Source organism: Phacochoerus africanus, chromosome 8 (genome assembly GCF_016906955.1).
Source record: "Phacochoerus africanus isolate WHEZ1 chromosome 8, ROS_Pafr_v1, whole genome shotgun sequence".
Lineage (NCBI taxonomy): Eukaryota > Metazoa > Chordata > Mammalia > Artiodactyla > Suidae > Phacochoerus > Phacochoerus africanus.
Genome location: NC_062551.1, coordinates 27632735 through 27651080, shown reverse-complemented (window position 1 = coordinate 27651080; position 18346 = coordinate 27632735). Strand labels below are relative to the sequence as shown.

Below are 18346 nucleotides of genomic sequence, written 5' to 3'. Positions count from 1 at the left end.
CGGCATTAATCCTGTGTGGGCTGCTTTCCCAAGTATCTGGGCTTCCGCTGCTGTATGCGAACTACATCCACACATATCCGCGCATCGGCAACGAGCTCGCGCCTCTTGGGTCCCGCGTCGGACCTCTGAGTAGCGCTTGAAGCCGTGAAACCCGCAAAAACCCTTGTCGAGGGGGCGGGCTTAAGATAACGCCCCTCCCAGGGGCGTGACCCGATGGCTAATATCTCCCCCTCTGCTCTGCCTGGCCCCACCCCGCGCCGTGTTTTTCGGCGCGTGCGGCTGAGAAGATTGACGCGAGTCCGCGCGCCTTTGTCCGAGCGTGCGCGCGCCCGAGTGCGTGCGTCACTAGCGTCGGCTCCCGTGGGTTGGGTGGCCGGCCACCGGTGTTGCGGAGCGGGAACGGCAGCAGCAAGAAGAGGAGCGAACAGGTGGGGGTGCGGCACGCGGAAGGAATTCCCCTAACCCTGAGGGGCCGAAAAGGCGTTGGACTCGACCCCTACTCATCTACCAGGGAACCCCGATCCATTGTCCTCTGGCCCCGCCCTCCATTGGGCACGCCCTGTGCCCCATCCACCGCCACTTATTGGCTGTAGATCACGCCCCTCCTCGATCTCCTCGTCCCCATTGGCTCTTCTTCCACGTTATCCTCTCCCGGAGTTTCTTATTGGTACAGACCACACCCTCTCATTTGTCAGACTCCGCCTTCAGCCGGGGCTCCTCCCACAGCCATCTTTCATTCATTCTATATCTAGTGCGGGGTACTTGGGTCATGAGGGTGAATCAGACACGTCCCTGCGCTCAGGGAGTTCAGGGGATAGTGGGGGGACACGGACCGAGGCTCCGACAGGGACAGCCTAGGGTGGTAAAGAAGCTGCCTAGGCCCTGGAAGCCTTTAAGACGCTGAGAAGGCTTCCCAGAGGAGGTGAGGCCTAAACTGAACCCTGAAGAATGATTAGGAGTTTGCTACAGGGAGACATTGGGAGGGCATTCTTGGCAGAAAGACCTGAGACATGAAAGGAACACAGGCGAATTCTGGTAATTGCAAAGAGGTAGGTCAAGTGAAAGAAAGGGAGGTGAAGGGGGTTGGTAAAGCAGAGGCCCAGAGACCAGCGAGGAATCCAGAAAAGTGTATAGTTAGCTGAGGGGAGGGAAACTTGAGACCTGAAATCTTTTCCATCAGTTTGTCACTAGGCAGAGTGCAGGGAGGGGGAGGGAATCAGATCCAGATGGGGAAGCAAAGTGCAGGGAAGGAATGATTCCAGTTCTGACATGGAGAAGGGCTCTTGGTTTCAGATGAGCAACTGCTTGGTTTATTGAGCAACTGCTCTGGGTCAGGTACTGTTCTGTAGACACAGTTGTGAACACTGAAAAGGAGAAAACATATAACTAATCATATATACTGTACTTCAGATGATGATAACTGCTTCAGAGAACAATAATATGGGGAAGGGGAGCTATGATGGAGAGGGCAGAGGAGGTTTACTACTTTATAAAGGGTGTGTTAGGGAAGCTTTTCTAATCACATTTGTACAGAAATCTGAGGAAAGAAAGTGAATGACGCCTTCAGTTACAGGAAGGAAAGCATTCCAGACAGGAGACATGTTCAGTTTGAGATGCCTCTTCTACATTCAGACATAGATATTGAATTGAGAACTGGCAACATTAGTCTGAAGTTAATGGAAGAAATTGGGGCTGACATATCTAAAACCATGACAGTGGATGAGATCACCCAGGGAAGGAGTGTAAATGAAAATGAGGACAGAGGTTTGTTTTTTGTTTTTTTGTTTTTTGTTTTGTCTTTTTGCCTTTTCTAGGGCCGCTCCCTCAGCATATGGAGGTTCCCAGGCTAGGGGTCTAATTGGAGCTGTAGCTGCCGACCTACACCAGAGCCACAGCAACTCGGGATCCGAACCAAGTCTTCGACCTACACCACAGCTCACAGCAACGCTGGATCCTTAACCCACTGAGCAAGGCCAGGGACCGAACCCACAACCTCATGGTTCTTAGATTCGTTAACCACTGAGCCACGAAGGGAACTCCGAGGACAGAGTTTTTCAAGTCCTGGGCATTACAGTGTTAAGAAGTCAGGAAGATAGGGATGACCAGCAAGGAAAACCAAGAACAAACAGTCAGTGAGCTGCGAACTACGTTCCAGTGTATTTGAGAACCAAGTGGAGAACTTAGCTAAGCCCAGATGAACTGATAAACTTTGTCAAGTTCTACTGATCAATATGAAGATCACTGGTGACCTTGGTCAGATCAGTTTTGATGGAGAGTGGGGGGAAGCCTAATTGGAATGAAACTGATGAACAGGAAAGAAGGAATTGGAAACTGAATGTAGATAACGTAAGGTGTTGTGCTGTCCTGAGAAGAAGCTGGAGGGAGATGCAGTGGAGCTGGAAGAGTGTGGGGTCAAGCGAGGGTTTTGTTTTGTTTTTTAAGATGGAGAAATAACAGTGTGTGTTTATGCTGATGGGAAGAATCCAGTAGAGAGGAAGACATTGATGATGTGGGAGAGAGGAGAAATGCTGGAATTATGTCCCTGAGCAGGCAGGAGAGTTTGGAGGCTGGAACCATCAGTCAGTCTCTGGGGAGAGACTGGAATGGACCGAGCCCTGGTACAGTCCAATCAGGGGTGAGTGTCCCGACACTGGCCTTGGGTGACCACTAGGAAGATGCCTCTGATAGGAGACAAACCTGGGGCTGGCTTGGATTTGCTGAAGTTCCCCTCTGCTCACTGAAAGCTGATTCTGATTTGGATTTGAACAGATGGTCCTGATGGGGGAAGAGCGTGCCAGGTGGCAGGGGTCGGGGGAGACTAGCAAAAGCAAGGGCCACAGGGGCATTCAAACTGTGTGAGGCCCAATGGGCTGGAGGATGTGAATGGAGCCCAGTGAGAGGGACAGTAGTGAGACCCCCGCAGCCGTCATCTGGCAGCTCAGGTTACACGGTACCAAGCTCCCAGTCTGGCTGGGCATTGAGCACAGTGATTAGAATCATGAATAGGCACTTAGGCCTTGCTCTCAGGAGCTCACTTGCTACAGGCATTTGAGTAACCACCACCAAGCACCACCTGCTTCCCCCTCATCCACCTTGCTTGGGTGAGCTTGCTGGAGGGAAGGGACACGGGGGTAGAGGTGAGGGGGCAGGTGAAGACCTGGCATCAGGTCCTAGGCACAACAAGGGCAGTGTGGAGCACGGGGCCTCCCGGTCCTCAGGCCACACCCACTCATGCTGGCCTCCACCTGCCTTTCTGTGTCCCCAGAAGTCGACAGTGTGGGGAGTTGGAGGAACCCGGCTGGATGTGACCCCAAGGACAGAATGGTGCTGGACTCAGGGGCTCAGGTGTATGAACAGGCACCCCCCAGCCCTCCAGCCAGTCCTTCATCCTTGGGCCATAGGCTGAAGCCCTCAGACCGAGATGGGACAGCACTCTACCCCTGGCCTCGGTCCCTGGCCTTGCCACTGGCTCTGTCAGTTCCCTCAGCCCTGCGGCCCCAACCTGAGCTGCAGCCCTTCTCTGAGCTGCACTTGGGCATCCGTGGCCACATGCGTCGCAGTGAGAGCACCTACACCGTAAACAGTACTGGCCGGCGGGGGGGCAGCACCCAGGGTCGGGCCCCACCTGGACGGGGACGGGACCCAGGTGGGGGCACCCTGCGCTCTGCAGCCTCCCTGCCTCACATTGCTAAGACTCGAAAGGATGCAGGCCGTGGTGGCAGCAAGAGCCCCTGCATGTTGGTGGCTCTGCGGCCAACCAACATGGACCGTGAGCGGGACAAGTTCTTCCAGTCCCATTATACCTACAACCCACAGTTCGAGTACCAGGAGCCCATGCCTACAGCTGTGCTGGAGAAGTACTGTGAGGCCTCCGGACAGTTCATCCATCAGGTCAGTCCAGACTGCCCACCTCACCCTGGCCCCAACCGCCTGAGAGGCCTGGCCTGACCTGCTACTGCGGCCCTTTGTGCAGGCAGTTGGCATCATTGAGGCTGTCTTGGAGAAGTTTGGTACCTATGAACACTTCGAGGCTGCAACTGGGGGGCAGCTGCTGACCAAGTGCCAGATCTGGTCCATTGTGCGCAAATACATGCAGAAGGAGGGCTGCGTTGGGGAGGTGAGCTCGTCCTACCTGCAGGGACCCTTTTCCACATGCTCCAAATCAGGCTCCCAAGTGGGCAGTGCCAGTCTAGTTCCACACTGGTAAAACTAGTGACTGCAGGCAAGCCCCTTTCCCTGCCCCTGCCCCAGTAAGGTGGGAGCTGGCTCCTAACAGAGGTGGGGAAGGATGGATGTCCTGGCCAAGTGTCCAGCCTGGCTGCCCTTGCACACTGGCCCCAGGGCTAAGGCCACAGCTCAGGGCTCTTCCCACCTGCAGGTTGTGGTGCAGCTGAGTGAAGACCTGCTGTCCCAGGCAGTGATGATGGTGGAGAACAGCCGACCAACACTGGCCATCAACCTGACTGGAGCCCGCCAGTATTGGCTGGAGGGCATGCTACGACACGAGATAGGTCAGGGTGTGGGTAGGTGGGTGGGTAGGGTGGAGAGGGGGCTGGGACATGAGGAGGGCAGTGAGGGGCTCCAGTAACCCCACCCGCTCTCTTTTTCCCCATTCCTTCTGGAGGTGAGTCCCTTCCCTTTGTGACCAGCTCCCTCCTCCCTCTGGCTCCCAGACTTAGGCCATTTCATTTTCTGGGCTCACCTCCATTTCTTGTTCCTTTTGGGTGTCTCTTCTTCCCTCTACTTCCTCTCTGATTGCCCTTGATAGTGGGGCAGGGCTGCTGAGGCCCCAGACAGGCCAGAGGGAGAAGCCTAAGGGTCCCACTAGCCCAGCCAACAGGCAGGCCCTCCAGAATGGGCAGAAGTTCAGATCCTGGGATTGGAATTGGCTGAAGATACACAGAGCTGCGTTTACGAGGGACTAGGCCAGGCTGGGAAGGAGAGCATGGGACATTAATTACTATTCTTTTCTATCTGTCCCTCCTCATCAAGAATCCTGCTGCTCTGGGCAAAGGTGGTTTTTCCTGGGGACATCAGCATGATATGGGCATGCAGGATGCAGGGGCAGGGTGGTGTGTGAGTTCCTGCGTCTCTAGAGGGAGATGGTGGGCAGTGTGAATTTGGGAGAGGGGTGTGTGTGTGTGTGTGTGTGTGTGTGTGTGGCTGGCAAGCAGTGTGAATCTGGAAGAGGTGTGTGTTTTCTGTGTGTGGCTCGGTCGGGTGGCGGAGGAGTCTTGCATGTGAGACTATGGGTCCGTGGGTGCAAGTTCACCTGAGAAGGATCTTCATGCTGCCCGCGGTTGGGTGAGCCTGTGTTTTGAGGAGGTGAACTTGTGTGAGAGCCTAGTTTGGGGGCATACGGATGCGTGAGTCACTGGCTAGGTCCAGCCATGCAGAGCAGGGCCCAGGCTGGGCAGGAGGGTCTCCTGGATGCTCGGCCCAGCACAGCCTCCCCCTCGCTCTCCCCATAGGAACTCATTACCTTCGGGGCGTGAACAACGCCCAGCAGCCGTGGCACAGCGCCGAGGGCCGGCTGCAATACGGGCTGCGGCCCGCAAACCCCACCGAGGAGGGCCTGGCCAGCCTGCACAGCGTGCTCTTCCGCAAGCAGCCCTTCCTGTGGCGCGCCGCGCTGCTCTACTACACCATTCACCGTGCCGCGCGCATGTCCTTCCGCCAGCTCTTCCAGGACCTGGCGCGCTACGTGGAGGACGCGGACGTGCGCTGGGAGTACTGCGTGCGCGCCAAGCGCGGCCAGACTGACACCTCGCGGCCGGGTGGGCGCCCAGCGGGGGCGTGTCCTGATCTGGGGCGTGGGTGGGGGTGAGGCTGGGGTTTGGGGCTTGGGGCTCATGGCCCTCCTGTGTCCACAGGCTGCTTCAGCAAGGACCAGGTGTACCTGGACGGCATCGTGCGCATTCTGCGGCATCGCCAAACCATTGATTTCCCGCTGCTGACCTCGCTGGGCAAGGTGAGGGGCTGCAGGCCTTCAGAGGTCCCAGCCAGCTCTCTCCCTCACGGCAGTGTTCCCTGAGCCTGCAATTGGAACTTGACTGAGGACCGGGTGCCACGCCTCTCTGGTAAGGGGATCGTGGCTGGAGGTGAGCACAGGAGATGAAATGATAGTCTAGCCGCCAATATAGTGCCTGACCCAGCCCGCAGATGTGTGAGTGCAGACCCTGAATCTCAAAGGAGGTGAGCACACCAGTCTAAGGGAGCAAACAGGGAAGCCTGGGGAAGGAGCCTGGGGAAACGGCCCAGAACCAAGTTCCAGGCACAGAGTAGGTGGGCTAGGCTGAGGAAGGCAAACTTCATCCAAAGCAATGGAAAATCCTAGGAGCTTTAAACAGAAGAGTGGCAGAGATGTTTGCTTTATAAGTCTCCTTCTGTTTGTCATATGGGAGGGAGAGGCCTAGGGAAGAGAGTACAGGGAAAGGAGAAGGAGCCTTTCCAATCACTTTTGCAGAACTGATGGTGTTCTGGCCCAAGCCAGTAGTGGCCATGCAGTTGAAGAGGCAGGGGCAAGCTAGAGAGATCCTCAGAGAGTGGCCTCCTTTTTTTTCAGGGTTGCATCTGCGGCATATGGAAGTTCCCAGGCTAAGGGTCGAATCAGAGCTACAGTTGCTGGCCACAGCAATGCAGGATCTGAGCCGCATCTGCAATCTACACCACAGCTCATGGCAATGCCAGATCCTTAACCCACTGAGCAAGGCCAGGGATCGAACCCCCATCCTCATGGATACTAGTTGGATTCATGTCCGCTGCGCCACAACAGGAACTCCCAAGAGTGGACTCCTTTTGGGAGTTCCTGTCGTGGCGCAGTGGTTAACGAATCTGACTAGGAACCATGAGGATAAAAGAAGGTGTTGAGAGAAAGAGAAAACCCCCAGAACTGAGCTTCGGTGTACATAACTTTGGGAGTAGATCAGGAGAGGACAGTGAGGAGTTCCAGGAGCAAAGGGCTATGGGCCATTGCAGGAGAGGTGGGACAAGCTGCATGAAAGCCAGGGTGCCCTGCCCACCCTTGAGGCCCGGCTTCCTTCCTGCAGGTGTCCTATGAGGATGTAGACCACCTTCGGCCCCATGGGGTGCTGGACAATACCCGGGTGCCCCACTTCATGCAGGACTTGGCGCGCTACCGGCAGCAGCTGGAGCACATCATGGCCACCAACCGGCTGGATGAGGCAGAGCTGGGCCGCCTGCTGCCTGACTGATGCTGGTTGAGGGCTACAGGCAGAGGCCCTGGACAGAGGGCTCAAACTAGTCCCCAGAACATGAAGCTGGCTGCTTGCTCTCTGCTTCCACAGCCTGGATGTTTCTTGGGGAATGGGGAGGGCCGGCCTCATCAAGAGAAAGAGCAGCAACATCAGAAAGTCTGTATCCCTTGGTAGCCTCACTGGGGCGTGAGAGCCAACAGCAGCATGTCAGGCAAACGAAGTCTGCCCTCCTTGTCTCTAGCCATCGGTTGAGCACAGAGAAAGCCCGGAGGCAGAAGAAAGCTGGGCATGGGTGGGGATGGGGGGTGGTTAGGAAGTAGAAACTTGGTCTTGCATGAGATGGCTTTGGGTGTCTACCTGCTCCAGTCCTTTCCTCCCCCACCTGGTCCCTTGGTGCTCCTTCAGCTTTCACGCTGTCTACCTCTCACTGGGTCCTGGCGGTGGGGGGGGGGTTCCCTTTTCCTGGGGTGATTGCCTGAGCCTGAGATCCTAGCTTTGACACAGACTCAAGGGCCAGGGATCCTGGTAGTGGAGGCCAGCCGGGCTGGGGTGCCCTGGCCAGCATTTTGCCTCTCCCACTGTCATGTATTTATTCCCGATTTATGTGCCCTACTTCCTGGGGCTGGGAGGCAGCAGCTTCCAAAGGTTCGGTGCAAGGAACAGGGCTCCTCTGGAAGGCACCAATTGTTCCTAGCTCTTTTCTTTTTGTTTGTTTGTTTGTTTGTTTTGTTTTTTAGGGCCACGCCGGCGGCATATGGAAGTTTCTAGGGTAGCAATTGAACTGCAGCTGTAGCTGTGGCTTATGCCACAGCCACATTAACTCGAGACCTGAGCCATGTCTGTGACCTACATTGCAGCTCATGGCATCACCGGATCCTTAACCCACTGAGCAAGGCCTGGGATCGAACCTGCGTCCTCATGGATACTAGTCAGTTTTGTTACCGCTGAGCCACAACTGGAATTCTCCCTAGCTCTATTCTTATTTCATACTCGCACACACACAGGCCTTGTGAGTTGAGCTGAAAGCTCAGCTGGCCCTGCCCCCTCCTGTGCTGGCCTCTGCTGTCCCGTCTTTACTGTACCTTCACAGCTGGTCTCTGGCAAAGGTTGGCATAGTCTGGCAGCAGCTGCCTTCAAGCCTGAGGGGCAGGTTCCTAGTTGTTCCAAGTCCTGAGCCCCTTCTAGACCAGGAGAGGTGCCAAGATAGATAATTTTTGTTTCTAATTTCACCTGACTCAGCTATATGAGGTTGACCCAGTCCTCCCTGGGGCCTGAGGGCTAACAGCGGCATGCCAGGTAAACTAAGTCTGCCCTCTTGGCCTTAGTTTTCCCATCCAAACACTTGGAAACAGCTGGAAAGTCCTTATTCATTTAGACAGTGAATATGTATAGTGCGCCTCCTGTGTGCCAGTTAACCGGTCAGAACCCTCACTGGGCTCCCAGTCCTGAGAGAAGCCAGACAATAAAACAATTACAATGACGTGTGTGGGCTCCGTCTATTTAAGATTCCTTCCTCTTTCTCTCAGTCTCTCCTCTCAAGGCTGTAAGCTCTAGCCCTCCCCTGAGTGGCGAGAAGGGCCCCTTTCCTGGCTTAACTGTGCCAGGCCCAGGGGCTTTCATGTGGTGGGGCTGATGACTACACATGCCCCCAAATGGTTATATGGATAAAAAGGGCCTTGGAGCAGAACCCCAGGATCTGGCCCTTGTCCCACTGGCGGCCTGGGTCTGGGGTCTCCAGGGGTACAACTTGGGCTACTGAGAACGGAATTGGGGCTGAGGACCGGGCCATGGGCACAGGGCTGCCAAGGTCATTGGGACTTAGAGGAACAGGTCCACACCCTAGTTTGTGGGCAAAAAGCCAGAATCACAGAGTCCAGGCTGACCCTCCAGAGTTTATTCACCCTCAGTGGTAATGGGCCAGATGGAGCCTTGATGGAATCTGAGCCCCAGGAAGGCAGGATCCCTGATGCTATCCTGCTAGGGCATGGAGGGATCTGTCAGTGCTATGGCCCTCAGGAATCTAGAGATGAAGGAAAGGTAGTAGTTAGTCAGGTGGAGCCCCTCCTCCGCCTCCCAGGCCATACCCTCCCCCAGGTTTGGGCAGCCTCACACCTTCAGACTCATCTCCCTCCTCGAAGTCAGGCTCTGGCTCCAGTTCAGGCTCTGGTTCTGGTTCTGCCTCTGCCTCTGGTTCGGGATCCATTTGGGGTTCCAACTTCGGCTCGGCCTCTTCAGAGGCCTCAGCTTCCAGCTGTGGCTCAGGTTCTTCAGGAGTTCCGGATTGTGCTGCCTCGGAGTCCTCAGGACTCTGGGCCTCGTCGCAATCTGAAGCTCTAGGCAGCCAGGGGCATGCGATCCCTGAGCCAGCTGGCTCAGGACTCCAGTGGCCTGGGCACGGAGGGTCGTAACTTCGTTCCCGGTAGCCTATGGCGGTGGTGGGAGTGTCTCAGGCTCAATTTACCTCTCTGCCGTTTCCTCTGCGCTCGTGTGGGTCTTTGGGGAAGACCACAGCTCCCGCCCTCCCCCGCCCCTCCCCATGCCCCGCCCCCTCCTCTGAGCTAGGCCCCGCCCCTCGCGCTCACCAGTGCCCACTTGCTGCCAGTCCCAGGCGGGGTCGGGCGCGTGCACGGTTCGCTGGGCGCAGTTCAACAGTTCACGGCAGGCGGTCTCGCCCTTGCTTTGCACCAGCAGCAGCAGGCGACGTACCCTGCGCTCGGCATCAGGCAGTGCGTCCAACGCCTCGTACTCTGGTCCGGTGAGCACGCCCCGTGCCAGCAGCGCATCCAGCAGCAGCCCTGAGTCTGCCTGTAGCGTCTCTACCAGACGTTTCCGCTCCCGGTCGATCGTCTCTGACGGCCTCTCCTGCGCGTTGCCCATGGTGGGGGCTGCATGGGAGGTGCGGGGTGGGGGGAGGTAGTGGGAGTCGGAGCTCCCTTTCCCTCGACTTCTCTCCCAGGGCCCCAGTGAACACCTGCGGCTGGGGTTTGAGTTCAGCTCGACCTCGGCAGCAGGACAGCTACGAAGCTCAGTGCAGCACTGGGCCCATCCTCCTGCCTCCCTGGCCGCTTCTGTCCCGGCTCCTCCTCAGGCTTCTTCCTGGGTCCCTAAATGTCAACTGTGGCTCTCCTCCCCTCCTCTACGCTATCCCAGGACCCTTACCTACCTGATGGCTCTCCCCAAACAGGTCCTCTCTCCTGAGCTCCCACCACCTGCAGATCCCGCCATCAATTCAGGCTCAGTTGATCCAAACTAACTTCTCTTTCCCAACCTGCTTTCCCAACAAAACAGGCAGAAGGACCTACCACTGATCCTGATACCCCGCATCCAGCCTGCAGTCAAGTCCTTTCCTTCCTTATCTGCCATGTGTTTCTGTCAACCTCACCACTAAGTCTAGCTCTTACTTCCAGCCTGGATCCTGCAGAGTTCCAGATCCCAAAGTGCTGAGGGCTCCCCCTGCTCCTCTCACCAGCTGGAGGAAGTCCAGGCTCCTTATCCTGACCGTGAGGTCCATCCTTCCGGGACAGGTTCTGCCCCTGCACTCCGTCACCAATACCGCCGTGTTGTAACACATGGTTTCATGGTCTCTCCTGGTTCCCTAATACCTGAGCAGGGAGACCTGAATTTTCTTGAGTCCTACCTCTGACCAAGATCTCCTGACATCACCTGAGACCAAACTTGTCTCCCAGCTGCCCTGGGAATGATTCACAGCCATCATATCCAGGGCCCAAATTATAAAAGCTAACTTCAAATGTTGACTTTTCACTGTTTTCCTCCACGGATCCTCTGATTTTGAGAGACTGTCCCCACCAAACAGCAGGTATTAGGCAGAAATTAACCTGCTTTGTTCTTTTTGTTTGTTTTATGGCCACACCTGTGGCATGTGGAAGTTCCCGGGCCAGGGATCGAATCACTGGAGCTACAGGCCTACGCCCCAGCCACAGACACACAAGATCTGAGCTGCATCTATGACATGCAGTGCAGCTTGTGGCTACCCTGGATCCTCAACCCGCTGAGCAGGAGCAGGAATCAAACCGCATCCTCACAGTGACAGCATCAGGTTATTAACTCTCTGAGCTACAAGGGGAACTCTACTTTGTTAACTTATTAACAACCAAGGACAATGGCCCATCTCCTCTTGGGTGTCCTGACCCAGGCAGCAAGGCCCTTGGCATCCAGAGGAAAGTAGGTCAGGCCCTGGACTAATCCCTCTCTCAGCCCATCTCCCTAGGCCTTGGCTTTGTCTGCAAAGCACCCTCCTGGATCTCATCGTCCCTTTGGGGTCCCTCCTCTACTTCCTTAGCTGGTTCTAGGTCTGAGAGAGTAGATTTGGTCCTAGCCCCTATCCTGCCCCCCAGGTCTCTCACTACCTGGTGTCATGTTATGCATCCCTCATCATCTCACCCCTCCTGACCATTCTGAATGTCAGCCCTTTCCCTAGGCCATGAACAGAGACCAGGACTACCCCGGCCCTCCCTCTCCCTTCATGTCCTATTGCGACAAATGTTGCTCCTCCACCTCTCAGTGAGTCTCTATCAGCATCTCCCTCAACTCCTCCATGGTCACCTCATCTCCTATGATAGTCTGTCTGAGTATCTCTCACTCCCATCCCATCACTCCCGCAGAACTGTGACTTTGACATCTCTCTGGGGTAGGATTACTGTCCCCATTTTGCAGATGAGGAGACAGGCTCAGAGAGACCAAGTGGCAGAACTGGAATCTGACTTGCTCCAGCCTGAACTACAGGGTCTCCTGCCAAGCAGAGTATCAACCATAACTCCCTGTCCCCCACCCCCACCGGCCCATCAGAGATAATCCAGACCCTTTGGCTTGGCAGCAGTAGCCACCTCTCACCCCCTGGACAGCTAGATTCCCCCCCCTTCCCTGTACCACTCAGTCCTGGGAGAACTTAACAAGCCCCTAGCACTTCCCAAACTTGGCAGATGCTCTTCCCTGGGTCTGGAATGCCCTTTCCTCCCTCCATACTGTGAATCCACCTACGCTCCAAGACTCAAAGGTCCCCTTGTCTATCCACGTGCCTGAGTGTCCCAAGGGCAGACTGGGTCCTTCTCCTCTGGACCCCAGTGACCAATATATACCCTCACTACTAGGCTTACAGCACTGTGTACGCTGGACTCTGCCCTCTTTACTTGAGGCTTCGAGAAAGCCTCTCCCTCAGTCACCAGTGCAGGGAGAGAGGACACACTCTGTACAGGTGCAGAGAAGGAGGGACCAGACTCCCTCTCACTCAAGTTATTTTCATTTTAGCCTCCTCCCCTCGTTACCCCATCTGGTCCGGATTTCTGGGCCTCAGCGCTCAGAAGCGAACACTGAAGTTACATCCTTCAATGGTCACGGCCCAGATCCCTCCCGAAGCACCAGGCGGCTCCAGGTGCGGGGCGTGGGTCGCGGCCGCCCTCCCCACCTCGCTGCGCGCGTTCGTGTGCTAAGGGGCGGAGGTTGCGGGAAACTGCGGGGGCCTTGGCGCACGTAGGACCCTTAACGACCCTCCACCCAGTTCCAGAGCTGGAGTCCTGCGGGGAGAGGCGGGGCTCACAGACCTCCTCTGGGAGCGGCTCGTGCTGTCGGGGCGCGGATTTTGCCCAATCTCAGTTTCTCTGCCCTCCCCCAGCGGGGGGTAGGGGTGGAGCTCCCGGTCCGTGCGCTGCCGGCGGCCCCACTCTCCGGTCGAGCCTCGGTGGGGCAGGAGATGACGAGGCAGAAAGGGCCGGCGGGATGGGAGTAGGAGCGGCAGCGGCGGCGGGGGCGGGGCGGCCGGGGCTGCCGGGAACCGGGAGGGGGAGGGGGGGCGTCCTTCTCCCGACTCGGTGAGGCTGGGCGAGGGGCGGCGTGCCGGCCGGGCCCTCACGCCGAGTCCGCTTTCCCGCAACATTCTGGGCGGGGCGCACGGGAGGAGCCGGGGAGGGGACAGTAAAGCCCCTAGTACCCCAGCAATTCCCCGGCGTCTTTTGTTTAATTTCCCCAGGCATTTTACACCCATTCTCTTGGCAACCCCTCTCTGCCTGTCACGGATAAGAAGGCCCAGAGAACAAGACCAGCTTACCCAGGATCACAAAGCGGTTGGGCTGTGGTGCTGGATGTGACCCTCAAAGCCCCTGCTTCCCGGAGGTCGTAGTGGCCATTGGCCGGCCCTGGATCCGGACCCGGAGGATGGGGCCTAAGCCGGAGAACTAGGGGCAGGCTCCCCAAGCACTCTCTGGGGGCTCCTCGATTAAAGACTAAAGCTCTGGGATCTGGACGCGTCTACGAATGCAAAGTCGCCCCCGCCCCCACCCATGACTTGTGTGCTCCCTGGTCGGTAGAGAAAAGAGACCAGAAACACAGAAAAAAATGCAGTTTTATGCAGGGCTCGGTAATGGAGAGGGGCTGCTAAGTAGAAGGGGCTTCACTCAGCCTCCGCCAGGGGGCGCAAGGAAGCCGAGCAGGGCGTGCTGCTGCGGGCCAGCCCTTCAGCCAGGCTGGCTTCAGAAGAGAGGGGGTCTCAAGAAGAGGGGTTGGCCCCTGGACCCAGGTAGGAGGCCCGGCTCTCGGGGGTGCTGTAAATGGTTACAGCTCCAGGCAGGCCAAGGGCTGGGCCTCCCAACGTCGCTTGGACGTCCAGCAGAAGAGGCGCTCCAAGCGCAGAGTCCTTCCCTAGGAGGAGTGGGGTTGTGCTCAGTGGGGAGAAACGGTCACCTTTCTTGGGGGAAGAAGAGCCTCATTCGCTTTGCCCTCTGGTCAGTTAGGATGAAACAGCCACTCTCAACCTCCCCACTGACCCAGAGGCTTAAGTAGCTTAAGCAGCACTCTGTACAGAAACCTGGGGATTTCCCTTCAAAAACATCAACTCCCCAGCCCACCCAGTCACAGTAGGTCAGGCCAGTCAAGGCCTCCCCCAGGTCCTGAGTCACCACAATCCTTACCTGGGCCTGGAGAATTTAACCCCTTGACCGCCAGCTCAGCTTCACCCTTCTCTGGAACCAAGGGCTGCAACTGCATAAGAGAACCCCAGGAAGCAGGTGGGGAGGGGAACTGGGCCTCTGGCTGAGGGAGGACAGCCCTGAACCAGAGGGCTTGCTCAGCAAGCCCGAAACCCTCCGCCCTCCCCACTCCTGTCTTACCAGGGACAGCTCCATGTCCAAGTCCATCAGAGTCCATTCTCGCCCTTGGAGGCTGGGACCCAGCACCTGGGGGCAGCTCTGGGTCAGTGGTGCCCTCCCCAGCCTGCTCAAACAGCTGCACACCACTGAGTCCTGTGCCCCTGCCCTGCTGAAGGTTTACTCACATCCAGCGGCCCCGCAGGCTCCACATTTTCAGGGGAGGGCCGAAGCAGCATTGGAGGCAGCAGACTCTCTGGGCTCCTGCCTTCCCTCTCCAGGTCCAGGGGTCCCCTGTGCATAGAGAACTACCATGGGCCTGCAGTGCCTACCTCCATCCCCCCCCACCCTCATTAGGTTCCTAAGGAACCCAGATACATCAGGATCTAAATCTGATATCTAGAAAATGCCGCAAGAAGATCCACACACACACATAAAGAGACACATAGAATGCCTTTGCCGTCTCTCTTTGGCCTGAGGTTTGGGTTGTGTCCCTCCCTTTGCAATGATCAGTACCAAGGTTCTAAAAGTGTTGTGTACTTTATAATCTTTACAACCACCCAGTAGTTGCATTTAAAATGCAGATTCTGGAGTTCCCTTCGTGGCCCAGCGGTGAACGAACACGACTAGGATCCATGAGGATGCAGGTTCAATCCCTGGCCTTGCTCGGTTAAGGATCGGGCGTTGCCGTGAGCTGTGGTGTAGGTCGCAGACTTGGCTCGGATCCCGCGTTGCTGTGGCTCTGGTGTAGGTCCAATTCAACCCCTAGGCTGGGAACTTCCATATGCCACACATGTGGCCCTAAAAAGCATAAAATAAATAAAATAAAATGCAGGTTCCTGAGCCCTACAGAACTGGCCCACAGGGCTTATAGTCAAGAATAGGCCATCTGCTCACCTGTCAGGAACCTCCCTGGGGCATCTTGGCTCAGGCTGTTGGGCATTCCTGGGCCCCTCAGGGCTGAAGCTCCCTTTTTCTTCCAGGATGGCCTGCACCACAGCCACAGGCAGTGGTGGGGGTGCTGTCACGCAGAAGTCACACTCGTTTGGGGCCAGGGCCAGCCCAGCCTCGCCTTCCCCCCCTGGGCTGGCCGGCTCTTCTTTGAGCAGTGCCAGGCCCTTCTCCCTGCACCAGAGAAAAGCTTCAACCAGACCCTGGCACTGACCTGGCCCCCTATCCCCACAGCCATCTGGGCTGCCAGGCCCTCCCCCACGGGCTCCTCAGAGGGCAGCCCCTGTCCGTCTTACCTCCTGCTACCACTGGAGGGAGAAAGCCTGGTTCCTTCAGGGGATGGAGTGTCTTCTGGAATGTCAGAGATGATGGGGCCTCTGGCCTTGTGAGGGCTGCTGAGGCCGAAGGTGGTCTCTGGGAGGGGCTGCAAGTAGAAGACTAGGCCCAGCCCTTCACCTCAAGTCACAGGGTGAGCCAGAACCCATATGGACCAGGTCTAAGGAGGGGAGGCTTGGCCTGTGCTGGGAGGCTTGGGTCTAGCTGGGAGGAAGGCCGGCCTCCATCTTCTCTTCTTTTGGGGGAATAAGGAAAGGGCATAGGCTCTCCAGATGCTGAGCTGTGTCTAGTGAAGAGAGAAGGAAAAACCTACCGACTGGATAAAGTAAGGGTCCGGCAGGAGAGTACCAGGTAGGGGGCAGGCGCTGAATTTGGCTGGTGTTGGGCACCCCTCATCCAGCATCAGGGACCTGTGCAGGGTGGCCAGGGCTCAGGCAGGGGGCTGGGCAGGTTCATCTCCCATGCCCCTCAGCCTGCACCACCTCCCTCCCACAGGCCCCAGCAGCCAAGTCAGCAGAGCTGAAGCCTGTTGCCAGGGCATCAGTCACATGCTGGAGGTGGAAGGGGCTCCCCCCAGAGATGGGGGCCCTTTGGGGGTAGAGTTGGGAGGGAGGGAGCATGGTTTGGGTCCCAGACCCTTGGCTGCTGGAATGCTTTGGGGTGAGGGGGAAGGGGATGATGGGTGGAAGGATGGGGTTAAGGCCCTGGAACTTCGAGATCTGAGAGTGGGGGTTTTGGTGGTACAGTTGGGGGTAGAAGGGAGGCGGGGAGGGTCCTGGAAGGGGTGAGGGATTTCTCACTCACAGCTTTCTCTTAGCTCCCGGACAGCTCGATCCTGCCTGAAGTGGCCCAAAGAGGCACTGGATCAGCTGAAGAAGAAGCAAAGAGTTAACTCACACTTTGGACTTTCTGCCCCCACCCTCACAGGGCACTTCCAGGTGGTTTCCAGGACTAGGTGGATGGGGGGATATTCTGGAGTGGTAATAGCAGGGTGGGGGAGACAAACACCTTGCCAATGACGCGGTGTTGCTGACCATGGCTCTGCCGCAGCGTCACCACCTCCCTCCATAAGATCTCGTTCTGCCTGGGGGAAAGGCGTGGGAGGGTGCTGAGGCATCTGAGAGTTCACCCAGTTACCACCAGCCCCCGCCCCCAGAATGGCAGGCCTGAACCGGCCGCCCACTCAGATAATCAACCACCCATAGACAACAGACTTCCTTCCACAGCCCATTGGTCTGGATGGAGGAGCCAAGGCCAGAGAGAAAAAAAGAGCTGCCCAGAAACTCTTGAAGGCCAGTGTCCTTTCGCCCAGATCCCCCCCTTCCCCCATCCTCCCATCCTCCTCTGCCCCCTCCCCCGCACTGCCTGAGCTCCCGCAGCCGCGCTTCGGTGCTCTCCTGCACTCCCCGAAAAGCCTGCACCTCGCCCAGCAGTCGGCCCAGGTCCTCAGGGCGCCAGCGGCCGTCGTCGCTGCGCAGCGCCGGCACCTGCGAAAGCACCCTCAGGTCAGAGTCGCATGGAACATCTGTCCCATCTCCACCCAGGTTTGCTAGTTCCTGCAGGCCGCCCCCACCTTGCGCCGCACGCGTTCCAGTAGTTGCTCGCGGCCGCGTACGAAGCTCGGATGCTGGAACTCGACGTGGTCTCGTTCTGGCCTGAGCAGGCCGCCCTGCTCGATGCTCACCACCTTCCGAAAACCGTCTAGGAGTGTGGGGCGCCGGGCCATAAATGGCCCCGTCCCCGCGCACCAAGTCACCCACGCCTGCTTCCCGCCGTGGCCCTGGGGACTCACACATATTGAGTTGCCGCACAAAGCTGGCCATGTTGCTGTGCTTGAAGTATTGGGGTAGCACTTCCTTGGCGAAGCGGCTCTGGTCGCTCACGAGGAAACTGGTCCCGCTCTGCAGAGAGCGTCGCCCGCCCACCCACCGTGCGGGCGGAGACCGGACGACACCATGAGTCGAGCCCGCCCACGGCCAAGCCAGCGCTCTGGCGCGCGCGCACACTCACTCTGGGTACCCAGACTGTCCACGGGGACATGGGACAAGGCCAGAACCAGCTCTGAGACCTATCCATGGGCGACCACAATGATTTATCCCGGCCCACCTATACTACATACTCGGTTCTCTGAAAGAAGGAATGGAGGCCAGACCTGGGTTTCAGCCCTAACGGCTCCCCAACCCAGGATGTGACTCTGAGCTGGAACCAGACCCAGCCCTTCCCTTCTCCTGAGCTGTCTTTCGATCTGTCTGATAGGGTAGAGTGGGAACGAAATGACCTTCGGGTTCTAGGTCTCCAGAGGGCTCCTACTCTTTCCTCTGCCCGGAGGAAGTCGCCTCACCTCCATCTCGAACACCCCCTCCAAACTGTCGCATACCCTGGACGGCTGAATCAAGGGACCCACAGCCCCGTCCCAGGCAGGGTTTGGGTGAGCGCGGACGTTCCCCGACGTGGAGGGATCCCAGGGACCACTAAGGAATTCAAGGGGCCCCGGCCCTCACCGGGCTCCAGCGGATCAGGTGGTCGGTACCCGGGTCGCCCACCAGCGCCCATAGCTTGCCGAGGAAGGCAGGCACGGGGCTGGGGCCCGGCTCCGTGGGCAGCGCGGCTGGCGCTTCCTGCATGGCGCAGTCTCGGCCCCGTTAAGCGCTCGGGCCGGCCGCCGCAGGCTTGTCAAAGCCGCGGAAAGTGCTGCGTTTGCCGCCCGCCCCGCCCTACTCCGCCTCCCGGGCGCGGGGTCAGGTGGGG

General features: G+C 57.7%; 3 protein-coding genes across 5 annotated transcripts; 1 reads left to right on the top strand and 2 right to left on the bottom strand.

Moving 5' to 3' along the window:
- Positions 1-46: 46 nt before the first annotated feature.
- MATCAP1 (microtubule associated tyrosine carboxypeptidase 1) lies at positions 47-7299 on the top strand. 2 transcript variants are annotated; one of them, XM_047791643.1, is made up of 8 exons: positions 47-428; positions 2443-2635; positions 3266-3891; positions 3974-4117; positions 4379-4511; positions 5472-5777; positions 5874-5971; positions 7050-7299. In XM_047791643.1, the coding sequence occupies exons 3-8, from the start codon at positions 3322-3324 to the stop codon at positions 7212-7214; spliced, it is 1416 nt and encodes a 471-aa protein (XP_047647599.1). In that variant the 5' UTR covers positions 47-428; positions 2443-2635; positions 3266-3321; the 3' UTR covers positions 7215-7299. The 2 variants fall into 2 exon arrangements, with proteins under 2 accessions (XP_047647599.1, XP_047647601.1); XM_047791645.1 differs by lacking the exon at positions 2443-2635.
- Positions 7300-9089: 1790 nt separating this feature from the next.
- NOL3 (nucleolar protein 3) lies at positions 9090-12979 on the bottom strand. Its single transcript, XM_047793635.1, has 4 exons — positions 12776-12979; positions 9800-10102; positions 9330-9641; positions 9090-9237 (listed from the first exon to the last, which is right to left on the bottom strand). Exons 2-4 carry the CDS (start codon positions 10092-10094, stop codon positions 9230-9232), a joined length of 615 nt encoding a protein of 204 aa, XP_047649591.1. The 5' UTR covers positions 10095-10102; positions 12776-12979; the 3' UTR covers positions 9090-9229.
- A 575-nt stretch (positions 12980-13554) lies between these two features.
- Positions 13555-18315, bottom strand: HSF4 (heat shock transcription factor 4). Of its 2 annotated transcripts, none has more exons than XM_047793637.1 (13): positions 18100-18315; positions 17391-17499; positions 17172-17299; positions 16961-17085; positions 16607-16682; positions 16403-16467; positions 15912-16008; positions 15559-15700; positions 15209-15332; positions 14500-14605; positions 14336-14401; positions 14138-14207; positions 13555-13868 (listed from the first exon to the last, which is right to left on the bottom strand). In XM_047793637.1, exons 1-13 carry the CDS (start codon positions 18220-18222, stop codon positions 13717-13719), a joined length of 1383 nt encoding a protein of 460 aa, XP_047649593.1. In that variant the 5' UTR covers positions 18223-18315; the 3' UTR covers positions 13555-13716. The 2 variants fall into 2 exon arrangements, with proteins under 2 accessions (XP_047649593.1, XP_047649592.1); XM_047793636.1 differs by having other exon boundaries at positions 15209-15436; positions 15559-15686; positions 18100-18314.
- Positions 18316-18346: the final 31 nt, after the last annotated feature.